Source organism: Microchirus variegatus (genome assembly GCF_963457635.1).
Source record: "Microchirus variegatus genome assembly, chromosome: 2".
In the NCBI taxonomy this organism is placed as follows: Eukaryota; Metazoa; Chordata; class Actinopteri; order Pleuronectiformes; family Soleidae; genus Microchirus; species Microchirus variegatus.
The window spans coordinates 14,640,327-14,654,361 of NC_139803.1; the positions used below are offsets into that span (position 1 = coordinate 14,640,327).

At 41.6% G+C, this 14,035-nt stretch overlaps 1 protein-coding gene across 1 annotated transcript in view; it reads right to left on the reverse strand.

Annotated features, from left to right (window-relative positions):
• ywhag1 (3-monooxygenase/tryptophan 5-monooxygenase activation protein, gamma polypeptide 1) overlaps window positions 1-10,366 on the reverse strand; it is a gene marked incomplete at its 3' end in the record, with an annotated part of 14,775 nt that extends 4,409 nt beyond the window's left edge. Inside the window, exons 1-2 of the mRNA XM_083910567.1 lie at window positions 10,114-10,366; window positions 7-218 (exon numbers count right to left, since the gene is read on the reverse strand). Coding sequence (XP_083766693.1) covers window positions 7-218; window positions 10,114-10,200 — 299 coding nt within the window. The 5' untranslated portion in view covers window positions 10,201-10,366. The remainder of the gene's footprint in view (window positions 1-6; window positions 219-10,113) is intronic.
• Between the last annotated feature and the right edge of the window lie 3,669 nt (window positions 10,367-14,035).

Here is a 14,035-nt window from a genome sequence, read left to right on the forward strand (position 1 = left end):
TTGAGCACATCCTGGCACACGCCCTCCAGCTCCTTCTCAATCTTTTCCCGATAGCCCCGCACCATCTCGATCTTCTTCTCATTGCCATCGGATGTCGTCTTCTGCTCAATGCTGGAGATGACACGCCAGGACGAGCGCCTCGCCCCGACCACGTTCTTGTAGGCCACGGAGAGCAGGTTCCTCTCCTCATTGGATAGTGGTTCGTTCAGGCCTGTGACCTAAAAAAAAAAAATACAAATAGGAAGGCATTAGCAACTGTTTTCGTTACATCAACTATGCTGTTTATGTATTAACGTAACTTTCCATAGAAAAACGGTGTATTGTCTATTTACGTCAAGGCACAATAATCAAATGCTGCAGAACAAAACTAGCACTCGAAGAGCACAAACCTCCTCCAAGGCCACACAGTCTCCCACAGGTACAACAAAAAATCTTAATTCTGAATTTTCTCTTTTCAAGATAATCCAAATCTAAAACTCTAGCACAGATGACCACAAACAAAGTCTACCAACTAACTAACTAACTAACTAACCCAAGACAACAGGAGGATAAGACACGCCCCAACACACTGACATCATCCTCTGAGGTCACTCCTGATAGGCTGTTGAAAAGGCTCTGTAAGCCTGCTTTTGTTTTGCGTTTTCAGGCCCGTGTCCGACCGGAGGATTTAATCCTTTATGCCCCTCGGGGACTGTGCAGCAGAGGCATCTTTACAGACCTTTTCTCAGTGGTAAAGCCTGTTGTTGCTTTCTTTTTCAGGACAGATTTTTAGTTCCATGAGCAGGGGGCCCCAGTCACAGGAAACCGCTCCTCTCAATGCTTTCACAACAATATATATTAGTCAATATAAGATGACTTGTTTGATACGTACTGTATATAATTTCTACAATCAAGTTATTTCAAAATACAAAATGTATTATATTTAAATTGGTGCATTAAATGCAGGGTAAATAAAAATGTAGGTAACAGAAAGTGCATCATTTTCAGGGATTTTTTAAAACTCACAGCTTTATCGCTTTAGTGAAGGTAAAAGTTTTGCTTCACTTCCTACATAACTTGATGACTCATCCCGTCTTTACAACAACAAAGTCGGTTGCTACGCCGACTGGAGGTGGTTTGGGATGAAGTGGAGGGTAGAGAATTTCAAGTATTCTGAACTCAAATTTTGAATTTGTCGGGTTTGTTCAGCTACTGAATTAGTTTCAAATGTTGGATTTAAAACCTATGATTACTGTCCCTCAAGAATGTATTATTTATGTGTTTTATTCTTGAACTGGGGGAAAATTAAGTGGTTTTTTTTTTTTTTTTTTACAGTTATTTGTGACAAACCTTACTTTCACCCTGGGAAAGTTCAGTTTATTTTAGTGCTACGTGACATCATTCAATGAACTGGGGCAAGTAGCTCAGGAAATACTTCAAACATTGAATCCATCTAGAAACTCTGAATACTTTCCCAAAAGTCATGGCAGTTCATCCAATAGCTGTTGATGTTTCAGTCAAGAGTCTACAAAGTGGTGGACACCAGCAGACACTTCACAGACCAGGCTAAAAAAATTAATTTCTTATTTGCTAAAGTGCTAGCTTTCTTACGGTAATCTCTAGTTTAAAAGGGAATTTAGCGTCAAGTTCTGGAATCATTTAATCCCAAAACAAACATTGTGGTGGTGCAGTTCTGATAGCGATGACGTAAAGGACACTAGCAGGATGGAGAGTTAAATCCTAGGACCTGTCCGTGCATCACAGTCACTGTAAGCTCGTCAGCTGTGCTTCAAAGTCACTCCAGTGTAATCCAAGTTACCTTTGTTACTACAGTCTCTATTGACACAAATGTATGACTAATTATGTCCTTATCGCATGTCGCCTTACACACCTCTCCACCCATCTTCACTTCTATGTGCTCAGTGATAATCATAATGTAGATTTTAAAGCAGTGGAGCTATTCATCTGAAGAATTATTTGCACTGTAAAATAGGGAAGCGATCGCCTGTTTCCATGGTGACTGCAAAATCTGCTTTGTTTGCGAGATCCGTATCATTTTCTGCTGGAGACAGTGGACACGTTGCTAAGACTAAGGACGCCGACATGGCTGATGACATGGAGAAAGCTGCTACACTGGTCAGGCTACTGCACAAGCAACCTTTTGACCACACTGAATGCACGTGTGGTGCCTGACGGTGTCGCTGATCTGTTGTATATACTTTTTAAATATGCCTCTGTAATTAACTAAAGGGCAGGACTCTGCAATATGAAGGTGCACAGCCACAGGCCTTGCAATAGTGCATTTTGCAATGAAAATTACAGTGGAATGTTATGTTCACCACAGAAGGCAACACTTTAAATAATTTGTTGTGTAGCAATTTTATTTTCCCAAACCTTTGACTTGGAGAAAATAAAAATGACCAAAAAAACTGAGCCACAGTGAGTGGCTATGATGCTACAATATAAAGTTGCTGATAAGGGTCAGTTTCAACGTTTAACAATTAAAACAAGATTACTGATTTCCAGCTTCTTAAATGTGAATATTTTCTGGCTTCTTTGCTCCGTATAACAAAGAAATCATTAAACTGAATAATTTTAGTTTGTCAACAAAAACAAGACATTTGAGAACATCATTTCAAGGTATAATTTCAAAATAATTGACAAATAGATTATGAAGATGATCATTAGTTGCAGCCCTAGATCTGACAGACGAGACTAATGTTTCAAGATTTGACTGTGTGATTTTTCAAATAACAATTTTATTACAAATGATAAATGTAAATTTCTGATATTATAAGTAGGAACAGTCAATAATGTGGACACAAATGAGTGCATAATATTCATAAATCAAATGTAACGTGGTTATATCCTTCAGGTAGCTCTCAGTCTCAAAGGTTAGTGACTCCTGTTGTAGACAGCCTTCAGCAGGGTGGAGGAGGTTTGTGCTTGTTCACCAAGGCGTGGCTCTGCACTGAATGTTATAAAGTGTAGTCATAGCTAACCTCTGTACTAGCAAACAAGGAAATGTCACCCAATTACGTAATGCCCCCACTTAGAAACGCAGCAGACAGCAGAAAGTGCCCCTGCACCCCCCATTTGTCATTCCTGAGGCTAAACCTCTGCACTGCTCTTTAGTTCATTAACTTACAATTAGCCTGCACAAGGATCTGAGCTACAGCAAATGCAACCTGGAGTGCATGTCGACACTGGAGTAACCAGAGCAACAGAGAGGTCCGTAAAAAAAAAACATCCCATTGTTTGAGAGGGCTGCAGGGTGAGCAGAAAGCCTCTGACAGAAGCTGTGGTGCAGGGATGACAATAGAGCTCTGTCTCCTCATAAAGCTTATCAATTGCGCCTGCTCTCTCGTGACTCATCCCAAGTTAACACAAGGCAGTCAAACTTCCATACAACTGAGCGTTAGAAACAAAGGCCGGTCAGGACAATCGATAACTTCTACTCTGTGCATGACCATTGATATCCGGAGGAGAGACAGTGAGAGCTGCATGACTACAGGGAATGGGAGGCTCCGTTTGGCCTAAGCAGAGACTGCATTAGAACTAAATACCCACCACTTATGCATACATCCAGCCATTTACATTTAATAGGTTAGCATTCACATAATGGAGATTTGCCACACCCCCAAAAGCTCCCCATGTTTTCATCTTCTCTTAACCATCATGCTGACTCTCTTTCTGGCAGCAGAGCACAAAGGCACCTTGGATTAACTGATGTCACTGATGGTGTGAATGGGGCTGACTGGTTTAGCAATAATGAGTGAGAATAATGAGAGTACTAAGAAAAGGATGGATGCACAAGGCAGTGTATGTATGTGATATTCACTATAGATAGTGGGGCCTAAGGTAGTTTTTCCATAATTACAGTGGAAATCCAAATATAAGATAAACGTAAGGTTGAACCTAATGAATAATAGCTGGATAAAAATGAAAACAATTAGTATCATCCCAGCCCATACTGATCATTAAGAGCATTGCTGCTAACAACGTGCTAAGATACGCCAGTAACTTCTGAGCGTCTCAGGGCCGCAGCCTAGCGTCACACCTGTTTTCAGGAAACTGCTCTTTTCATACAACTCTAGATAATAATCCTGTAAACTCATTCAGGTGCATGCAATTCTCAACAAAGCAGCTATCAAGCAGCAACTACGGGCCATTCTTCTGTGAACAATAAACATAGTGTTAAGCGATACTTCACTCCTTGAATTGTGAAGCAAAATGCACCGGATCGACATATCGCCAAAGGAGTACGCACAATCCTGATGAAGCCTATCAGCTCCGCATGACCCTCTCCGTTTCCCAGTAGAACACTTTTAGTTATGTGTTTGTACGAACATCTCTGCACTGCACACAGTGACGCGTTCTAAGGCCCATTTATACTCTATTTTCCATCAGTCCATCCCAAATGTCATCTCCGTCACTACCCTACATACTTGGACATGTATGCAACGGTCCCTCTAGAGGGCAGTGCCGAGTATCAAGTTGCAGGCATCAACAAACATGGTGACCATTGATCATCATGGTGCCCTGGACCGGTAACATTATATAGACGGAGGCAATTCTGCACCATCTTAAAGCCTCTTATTCGTTTTCCTGACTGATTGGACTATTGACTCTATAATGCCCCCACGATCCGTCATCGTAAGCTCCCCTTCAAGGCACACATTGATGACATTAACACAAAAGTCACACAAAAGGCTCTGTCCTTCTCCGTCTTTTGAGTACTTACTACTTGAGCACTATGGCTGCACTTTCCCTGATGTAGACATCTAATGCACCATAACATTTTTGCACAATGGTAACTAGAAAGATGAAGCATTCAGCAAAACTTTTAAAGCAAATTGTTTTTAAACCCATTGTTAAGAGGGTAGAGCAGCGACAACCAGGCGAGTGTCTATTTATCAGAAATAACAGTCAATAATAAGATAATGGCATTTACGCTAGAGCTGAAACAACTAATTAATTAACAGAAAACACAAATACTACATTAATCATTAACTATTTTGATAATGGACAAACTAAAACCTAAATTAAGTTTAGAAAAGTACAAATAATCGATTAGTCAACAGATTAATCACTGAAGACAGTAATTGTTAGATGCAATTTGCATCAGTGCCCCTGGCCTGCACTCTAAAATAAGCAATGTGCAACTCAACAAAACCTCAAGATAATAAGGTACAGTTAAAGGCTGGTTCTGCACATATTGCTGCAAGTATAAGGCTCTTACATTGTGTGTAGGTGGAAATGGTGGGTAACTCTTATAGTGCCTTTGTGACTCACCACTGAGTCAGGATAAATCTCAGGGAAACCCTGAAGTGTCCTGAGATGACATTAGGTGGACTCAAATGGACGGAGAAATAAAGAAACAAATGTTTTGTAATGCGCCCTATTACTCCAGGACAAGGAAAAAACGATAAGATGATGATGAACTAGAACAGGAAGACAGTTTTTCTGGGGCTATAACCCCATTCCCTAGTTTGGTCCACTGATTGTTTCTAAAATAAATCTCAGTAAAGGTGTCATATTATATAATGGGCACATTGTGCGAGTATAAAAATGTAATTTTAAAGCTTCATCCCATAAAATGCGCCCTCACGCACCCATTCCTGTTAAAATGGGGTTCATACCTGCACACAAAACAATACTTATTAATAAAAGCTCATGGCAGTAAATATATTTGTGTTTTATTAATGGATGATTGAATACACTAAGAATGAGATAATGGCGCTATAAATCGTGATTGAATCCTCCATTACCTGGCACTGATGGCGTTTTTCTGCTCATTTCAAATCGACATAAAGGACAACTAAGTTTATTACGGCATAATAATAGCTATGACAATTACAACAAACAGAAACAGCCTGGCATATTATCCTATATCACATTTCTGCAGTGTTGCAGTGAGAAATGATGATCACTCTTTTCCCACCCACACTTGTTCTGGGTCCTGTGGGACCTGCAGGATCACTCACTACTGGCACAGAATAGAGCATTTACTACATCCTCCACTGTACATGCATGGGTAAACGCTTGAACAAATCTGTTTAGGATCGGGTTTAATAACGGCTTATTTCGAATTGATTGGATAATTAGATTAACAATTATTTTCATAATTGATAAATCAAGTGATTATATGATCTCAAATGTCTTGTTTTGATCAAAATCGGTGATTAATAAAAATAATTGTTAAAGACTATTAATCGGCTGACTGTCAACCAAGACACAAAACACAGCAGAGCTTTTAAACCTGAAAAGGTACTATACAAACGTCCACACGGAGAGTATTAATGTGACGGGTTCACGCTGGCCAGTTTAGTCAAAAGTTTATCTATTGATAATGGACACAATTTGATGAAAGGCGGTGTTGTTCCTGTACAAGCTGTGACTTTCTGTAAACAAAAGAACAATTATAACACCCATATACACCTCAGTTACCACATACAGTATTATATATATATATTGTGATCACCTTCTCTTTTCTACGGGTACTTAGGGCTACATTTTCCTGCCCAAACACGACAAGTACCAACAGAGCCCAGAAGGGACTCCGATGTGTCCCAGCCTGACCTGAGCCTGATGCAGATAACGCAAGCTGTGCAGAGAATGCAAGTTTGCCCAATGCACGCCGTGTCTGCTGCAAAGTGAGTGCATTTAAAATGTGTATACTATTGAGCTGCTGGAGCACAGTGTGTGTGTGTGCGTGTGCTAAAGTGCTTTAATAATTTAACATGGTTAAATAATGCTTTCGGTTTCAGTGCCATGCACTTCCTAAGACACAGAAGCTCTGCAGCTGGATGTGTCAAAGCTCACCGCTGTCATCACACGGGCCGGATGTCAGAGGTGGCAAGCTTGTCATGTATGTGGCATTAATCAGTTTAGGTTGCAGTTGCTTCTGTGACATTGCAGCAGGATTTACACATTATTATTATACCATTATATACGGCATATGCTTGGATCTGAGTTAACCAACCTCAGTTAACCCAGCAAGCATCTTTCAAAATGTCTTTTTACTTCCCTCCCACCTTGGACCAAACTTGAATCATTGTACTTTGGTGATGGGAGACGGATGCTTTCTGTAATCTGAGAAAATCTGTAATTTAGCAGCCATTGGTGCAAACTGTTGAAAAGCAGAAATGCATGGGTCATCTTTAGTTGTCAGGATCATTATGGAGAAAAATAATTTTGTTAAAAATGTGAAGCCTTGCAAAAAAATAATTAGTCATATTATCATTATAAGTAATTCATTCACATAATTTCAATGTTACCTGAAAAAGAAAATGCAGATGGCTCAAAAACATACATTTTAACAATATTCATGAGTATAATTAAATGTTTTCATCTGTGAATGGAAAACATGTAAAAGGTTTGTCTCCGAGGCAGACATTTAAAAAAAAAAAAAAACTCTCTGAAAGAAGGTAAGATGTTAGAAGTGACTGTGCTACAGCATGTACAAACGCTTGTGTTATTTTAGGAGATACTGGTGAACTATTACTGTCAAGTGCCCATGTGGCTGGTATATGATGTAATAGTTTCATTAAATGCGCAGATCGTAGCACTGAGATCTTTTTATGTGGATATACAGCATTCACTGTGGATCACACGCTTAGTAAGGCTCTTTAAAACAATTCTTAAGTGGTTCAATATAGGTACAGCACATCCAGTATATCATATCTGCAGAACGTATAAATGATTTACTGTGTGCACCAAGAAACGATCATACTGATAGCATAGGCACGACGGTAACACAACTGGCTCTGCGTTACTGCTCACTCAGTGTTCGTATTACATAACTGAACAGTAGTGCAGGAACAAGACTATATTATTGGATAAAATAAAAAAAAATTCCCAGTTTAGTTACAAGTAGTGAAAGGATCCTCGTGTCTTTGTCCCCAAGTTCCTCTCAAAGCATTTAAATTCAGTTATTTAAGCTTTGAATGCCATTTGGACATCTACTTCACTGTACTTGTACAAAAGGGCAGAGGTAAAAATACAGTGCTAACTGCAGCCCACTAACATCATCATTCATTGTGGTCGTGCCTGGTTCCTGTTCTCTGAAGCGTTACAGTCCTCCTGAGGATGGGTGCAGCGCTGCGTTCCCTGATCCTGGGTATTTGGTTCCGTTGGCACGGTTACCGCGCCTGCAGTGGCAAGGGATTCCCCTCAAACGATGGGCGAGGCAGCAGACACACCCGTTGCCCAGTGCTGCAGAGAGACAGGCCGGGTGAGGGGCAGCACGCTGTCTCTCTCTCCTTCTCTCTGACTAGGCATAAATTGGAAGGGGTGGAGCTAAGGCCCCTCCAGGGTTATTGCTACACCCTGGTCCTAAAGAGCAGTTGCATACAGTAAGGCCTTTTAAAGACACTGACAGCTTACTTGGTGGTTTCTGTAGGTGAAATCGATGCAATCTTTCACTTGTTCCATATTTCATTAAATGAAACTGCTCTATGCTGCAGGGTCGTGCACCGAGGCAGGCATTACTCCTTAAAAATACAGAAGGGAAATCTGTGTTCATTAATCGAACTACCAATCCAGATTGACACGTATAAATCACCAGCAGTGAGCCACAACTGAGCCTCCACAATGATATTATGGCCACTGTTTCAGGGCCTCCTGACACGCCTCACCTTCCCTACACCTCCCCTGCCAAAGTGACCATTCTGGTGTGATGGTATTGTCCACAGAATGACGATACAGCAAAGATGCAGGCGTTGTGAAGCTGTGATGAAAGGCAGTCTGTGAAAATGGTGCACTACGGGTGGGCCCTGTGCTGCATCTTGGCAGATGCTGCGGCACGCCTCTGTGTGGGGGGAAACCTGCGGGAGGAGGTCGAGGACGCAGGGATGCGGTTGCTGCATGGCATTGATTGACACACAGGCAAGTCCGTCATGCTACAACTCCCGGATCAAAAAAGAAAAAAAAAGGAAAAATAATAATTTCAGAAAAAGAAGCCGGCGTTTGCTGCAATATGACAGCTACAAAGCTTTCTGCTTGTGCGGCAACCACCAACACCCACGTATGATAGGTGAACGCTTCAGTTTGCGCTCTTTTTGCCCTTTGCGCAAATAGATTGTGATCAACCTTGCAATGCGCCAGCAGCGTTAGGCAAAGACAGAAGGACAAGCAGCAAGCTGAGAGAGGTGGCAACACACACACATTCACACACCCAGACGCAGGTTTGCGCAGCTATCCTTGTCAGGACCCTGCATTCGCTTGCATCAATTTGGATGCAACCTTATCCATAAAATGTGGTCGCATCACATCAGTATCTGGCTCTGGTAACCACCGATCACACAGTGCGTTGCTCAGCATCGTGAAAACCGGAACACGACCATCCCATCCCATCATGAGCCTGCCACATCTTTATCATCACCATGGCACCACCTATAGCTCGTCCTCTGCGCATCTTTTTCCAGCGTTACACGTTTAAAAAAAAACCGCTCAATTAAAAACACACAATTTACTCAACACATACACCATTATAAATCAGCGTCTTTGTGTGTGTGTGTGTGTGTGTGTGTGTGTGTGTGTGTGTGTGTGTGTGTGTGTGTGTGTGTGTGTTTATGTGCGTAATTACGTCCACTCGTCTCGTCTCCGCAGCTTGTGCCCGTTTGTGGAGGAGCTCGGGCCAAAGGCACCGCCCCAACATCAAGCAATCCGCATGTCAGACAACCACGATCCACCGCGACACACCGCCAGCAAAAATAAATAAATAAATAAATAAATAAATAAAACACCGTGAACGTCTCACGTCAACCGAACCTTATTATATCCCAGTAATGACACATTTAGTTCGCTCGGAAACGCCTGCTGAATTCTGAACGCAGGCTTTGCTAGGCCTAGTTCAAAGAAATATGCTGCCTAAATCAGACCTCAGTGCCAATTTATCACACCCACCGCCGTGTCTTCCACACCAGTGTCGTCTTTAATCACTACTTTAATACACCGATTTGGCGTCTCTCCATCCCCGCTTTCGTTAAAACAACACCCGAATAATCTGCAAAATCACTGTCCTGATGCTAGCCTAACTAGCATTGACACATTTTAAACACGGACACGCATATGTTTGATGTTCGACATGAGACAAAGCTGGTGACAGACGGACAGACGGAGCCTACTCACCGATTTCATGGCATTTGCCATGTCCTCGTACCGCTCTGCCTGCTCGGCCAGCCGGGCTTTCTGCACCAGTTGCTCGCGGTCCACCATTTTAGTCTTAGTCTTAGTGTATGTTTGTGCGTTGCTGTCCTGCGTGTGTGTGTGTGTGTGTTTATTGGGAGCTGGACGTGCTAATATGAATGTTTGAAGGCAGAGTGGAGATAGCGGATCCTCTCGCTGCAGCTGCTGCCTGCTGTCTATGTTCCTGCCGACGGAACGCCCCTCCCCCTCCGACCACTTTCCCTCTGTTGTGTCACCGCCCACGTGGGCGTGGCCTCAGCGAGTGATGTAACGATCCATGCAGCGAGAGAGTGGGAGAGAGAGAGAGAGAGAGTGAGCGGTGACAGTGCAGCCCAGTGGCCCCACAGTCTGGAGAGAGAGGAGGCTCCACACCTTAGACATCAAAGACAATGGTGTTCCTCTTTTATGTGGCTGATGGTTATCTTAGTCACATTTTATTATTAATAATAATAATGCATTATATTTGGAGGTGCCTTTCATGACACTCAAGGTCACCTTACAACAAGGCTATTCAACTTAAAGCGGACCTAGACCGGAAATTCCAATTAACGCTGTTTTTTAGTGTGTATCTGCGTCCTTACCTTGTTTAAGAAGCCCTGAAGGTTCTAAACAAACAGTTCAGCCACTGCTGAGAACGCTGTGTTTTATTGTAATCTCGGGCTCAGCGAGATCTCTGAAAAAACCCGGTCCGGTTACATAAACACCGGTTCTCCTGAACAGCAGATCGTCCTGCTCCGGGCACATCCTGTTGCATAAATCGTTGAAATATCGCAGCTGGGAAACAGCGTCAGAAAAGAGGATTTCTCTCGGCTCATTTACAGCAACTAGGAGGGTTTTGACCATAAAAACAAGTTAATGTATCTAAGTAGACCTCCAAAACTGACATATATGTGCAACAGGACCACTCTATGTGAGCTTCAAGGCCCAGGGGCCAGAACGGGCCCTTCAAGCAATTTGGACCGGCCCGCATCCCATTAACCCATAAATAATGAATGTATTATTAAAAACACTTTGCGTCCCTTTTTGGCAAATACTAGTACAGCTGTAATTGTAGACAGCCTATGTATGTACCAGAATATTTTGCACTAAGTGCCAACTGTAGCAATTGTACCTGAATATTATTCGTACTGTTACTTATATTTCTGCAAAAATAGCCTATAGATGGATAGAAAAACGAATCGTTGGTATAGGTCAGGGGTCTCAAACTCAAATGACCTGCGCATCTATTGTGGTCAAGAGGGGGCGACCTAGAGAACAAAAAGTGGGGAAAAAAAACTACTGTTCACAATATTGCATCATGATATCACGCGTACACTTAATAATACTATTTATAAGGGGTGGGGGATAAAATCGATTCACATAGGAATCGTGATTCTAATCATCCACGATTCTAAATCGATTCATAAACTTCAAAAAAGCGTTTTTTCATTTTTTATTTTGAAAAACACCAGTTTGTTATTTGTGTACAGTTAATTTTTGTAACTTCTTGGAGAAAGAGGCAGCTAGTCTAAGCTTTTATTCATGCAAGTTATTTTTTTGTACAGTATTGTTCTGATGCCATAATTTGCCTTAACACACTATGCATTGTATCAATTTTTGAATCGAGAATCGTATGAATTGAACGGGTTGAATCGAATCATGAGCCACCCAAAGATTCACATCCCTACTATTTATGATGCAAAATTAATGTATTAATATCAAAAACGGAGACATTTATTTTAAATTACATAAATAAAAGTGTGGACAATTGTAATTAAAATTTGTGCCAGGAGCCATTTCAGTCAGTGCCATTCGCGGCTCGGGCCCTAACAAGCGTATTTATATATGTATTAGAATGTTGTATATGATGCATTTAATAATGGGATAATTATCACCAAATGTCCTATTATTACTATTATAAAAAACATTTCTAGCAAACATATTATATTCTATCACCTCGCTGGCAGCTGTGCCTCAGCTGCACACTGTGTTTAAAAGACGGTGAGGTGGCTTGATCCCCAAAGAAAATGTCAGATTTAAGAGAAGTTGGACAGAGAAAAGAGATTAGATTTGCACCCATTTATAGGGGATACAGGTTTAATAATTACAAACTATAACTCTTAACTCTGACGGGCCTTTCAGCTGTGAGGCGCTCAAACCAGATGTGTCCGACGGAGCTGGAGCATTGTTCTCTTCTTTGGTAGCAATGCATCCTATTCCCTGCATCCAGATTTGCACCGCCACCCGATAGTGAAGTGGAATACAACAGGACCCTGAAACGCGAGTATTTCAGGGTCTGTGATATGCGAGATAGTACCTGGTACCTGGGGCTTTTTTGGTACTGCTGCTCTGGCGAGGTTCAAAGCGAGCTAAGCCGATACTAAAATGACTGTGTCAGACAGAAGGAGTCTGTTCTCCGGTCATGCAGGAAGTACTGAGCGATTCGGTGAATTTCATTGACTGAGCTGCAGTTTCGCTCAGCTTGTGCTATGAGTAATGGAAAACGATGTGCCTGATACCAAACCAAGTAGAGTCAAGCCGAGTAGTGCCAGAACTGTATCATGGAAAAGCGTCTTTGTTCACCTATGCCTTTCCTGGTTACTTTTTCACAATTATGGAAACAGCCTTATTTCAGACCTGCAGCATTACATCTTCACATTTCTAATAAACGTCAGTGTTGCCAGATCAGATTGACATTTTCCAGCCCAATCACATCTTAGAACCCGCCCAATCCCGTGTAAACCATTAAAATCATAACACATGCAATAGAAAAACACATCCAGACCATATCTGCATCAAATAACCACACATACATGATAGATAAAGTTTTTTGCAAATTGCAACCAACAAGAGCGCAGTAAGTAAGTCAACCATAGGCCACACAAGTGCAAGATTCACAATAATGCCAGCTTTACGTAAAAAGGTGCACTTTTAAGCCGTGTAGGCTGAATAAATGTCATTGTTTACATCACAAATGACCTGTAAGAGGACTACAAAAACCCACCAAAAGTAGCCCACATTTTACTCACCCGCCCAATGTATTTTTGTCCCGCCTGAAAACTGCCCAATCTGGCAACACTGCTTGGCCTCATTCTACTCCTGAGGACGCTCACACATCACAATAACAGCACGTAACATAAACAGGATATTCGAGTTAAGTTTGCGCATTGGAGTCAGTAACAACACAAAAGTTAACAAGGGGAAACTTAGAATAAACATACAACGGCCCGTCGGCCATGCCCCTAACATTGTTAGATAGAATGAATGAAAACTGCAGACAATATAATAGAATTTTGTCTGCTGACGACATTCTCTATTTTTGTCACCTCATTGCTTATTTATCTTAATCGTATAAACTCGTGTGTGTGTGTGTGCGCACACGCGCGTGCGTGTGTGTGTGCGCATGGGTTGCTTTAATGTGCCACAGTTATTCTTCTAATCATTTCCTGCAGTACCGAGAGGTGCAATGCTGCCCCCACAGGAAAAAAAATTAATTGCAGTTCAAAAGTGCCACTCAGCCTCAAGGCCCAGGGGCCCCACTACTAAAAGTGACCCCTCAGCCAAATAACATTGGTTATTTTATGATGTCTTTATAGGGCCCCTTAGGCTATGTTATCCACAACTGAAGTTATGTCACATCACTATATTATATATTAAGGCCTAGGTCTCTACTCTAAAAACTGCACACTCATTATGAAATGAGTATATGTCTGCAACCACAAGGTCTATTTGAATAAAATAATTGGTTGTCATAGTAAATGGAACACAAGTGGGATTTGCTAAGATGTGTAAATATTAGTGCATGTGTTACTGGTGAAGAGTAAATGAAGATGGCAAACTTTCAGTATCACTCTGATGATGATCTGCAGTAAATTGTGCATTTTTT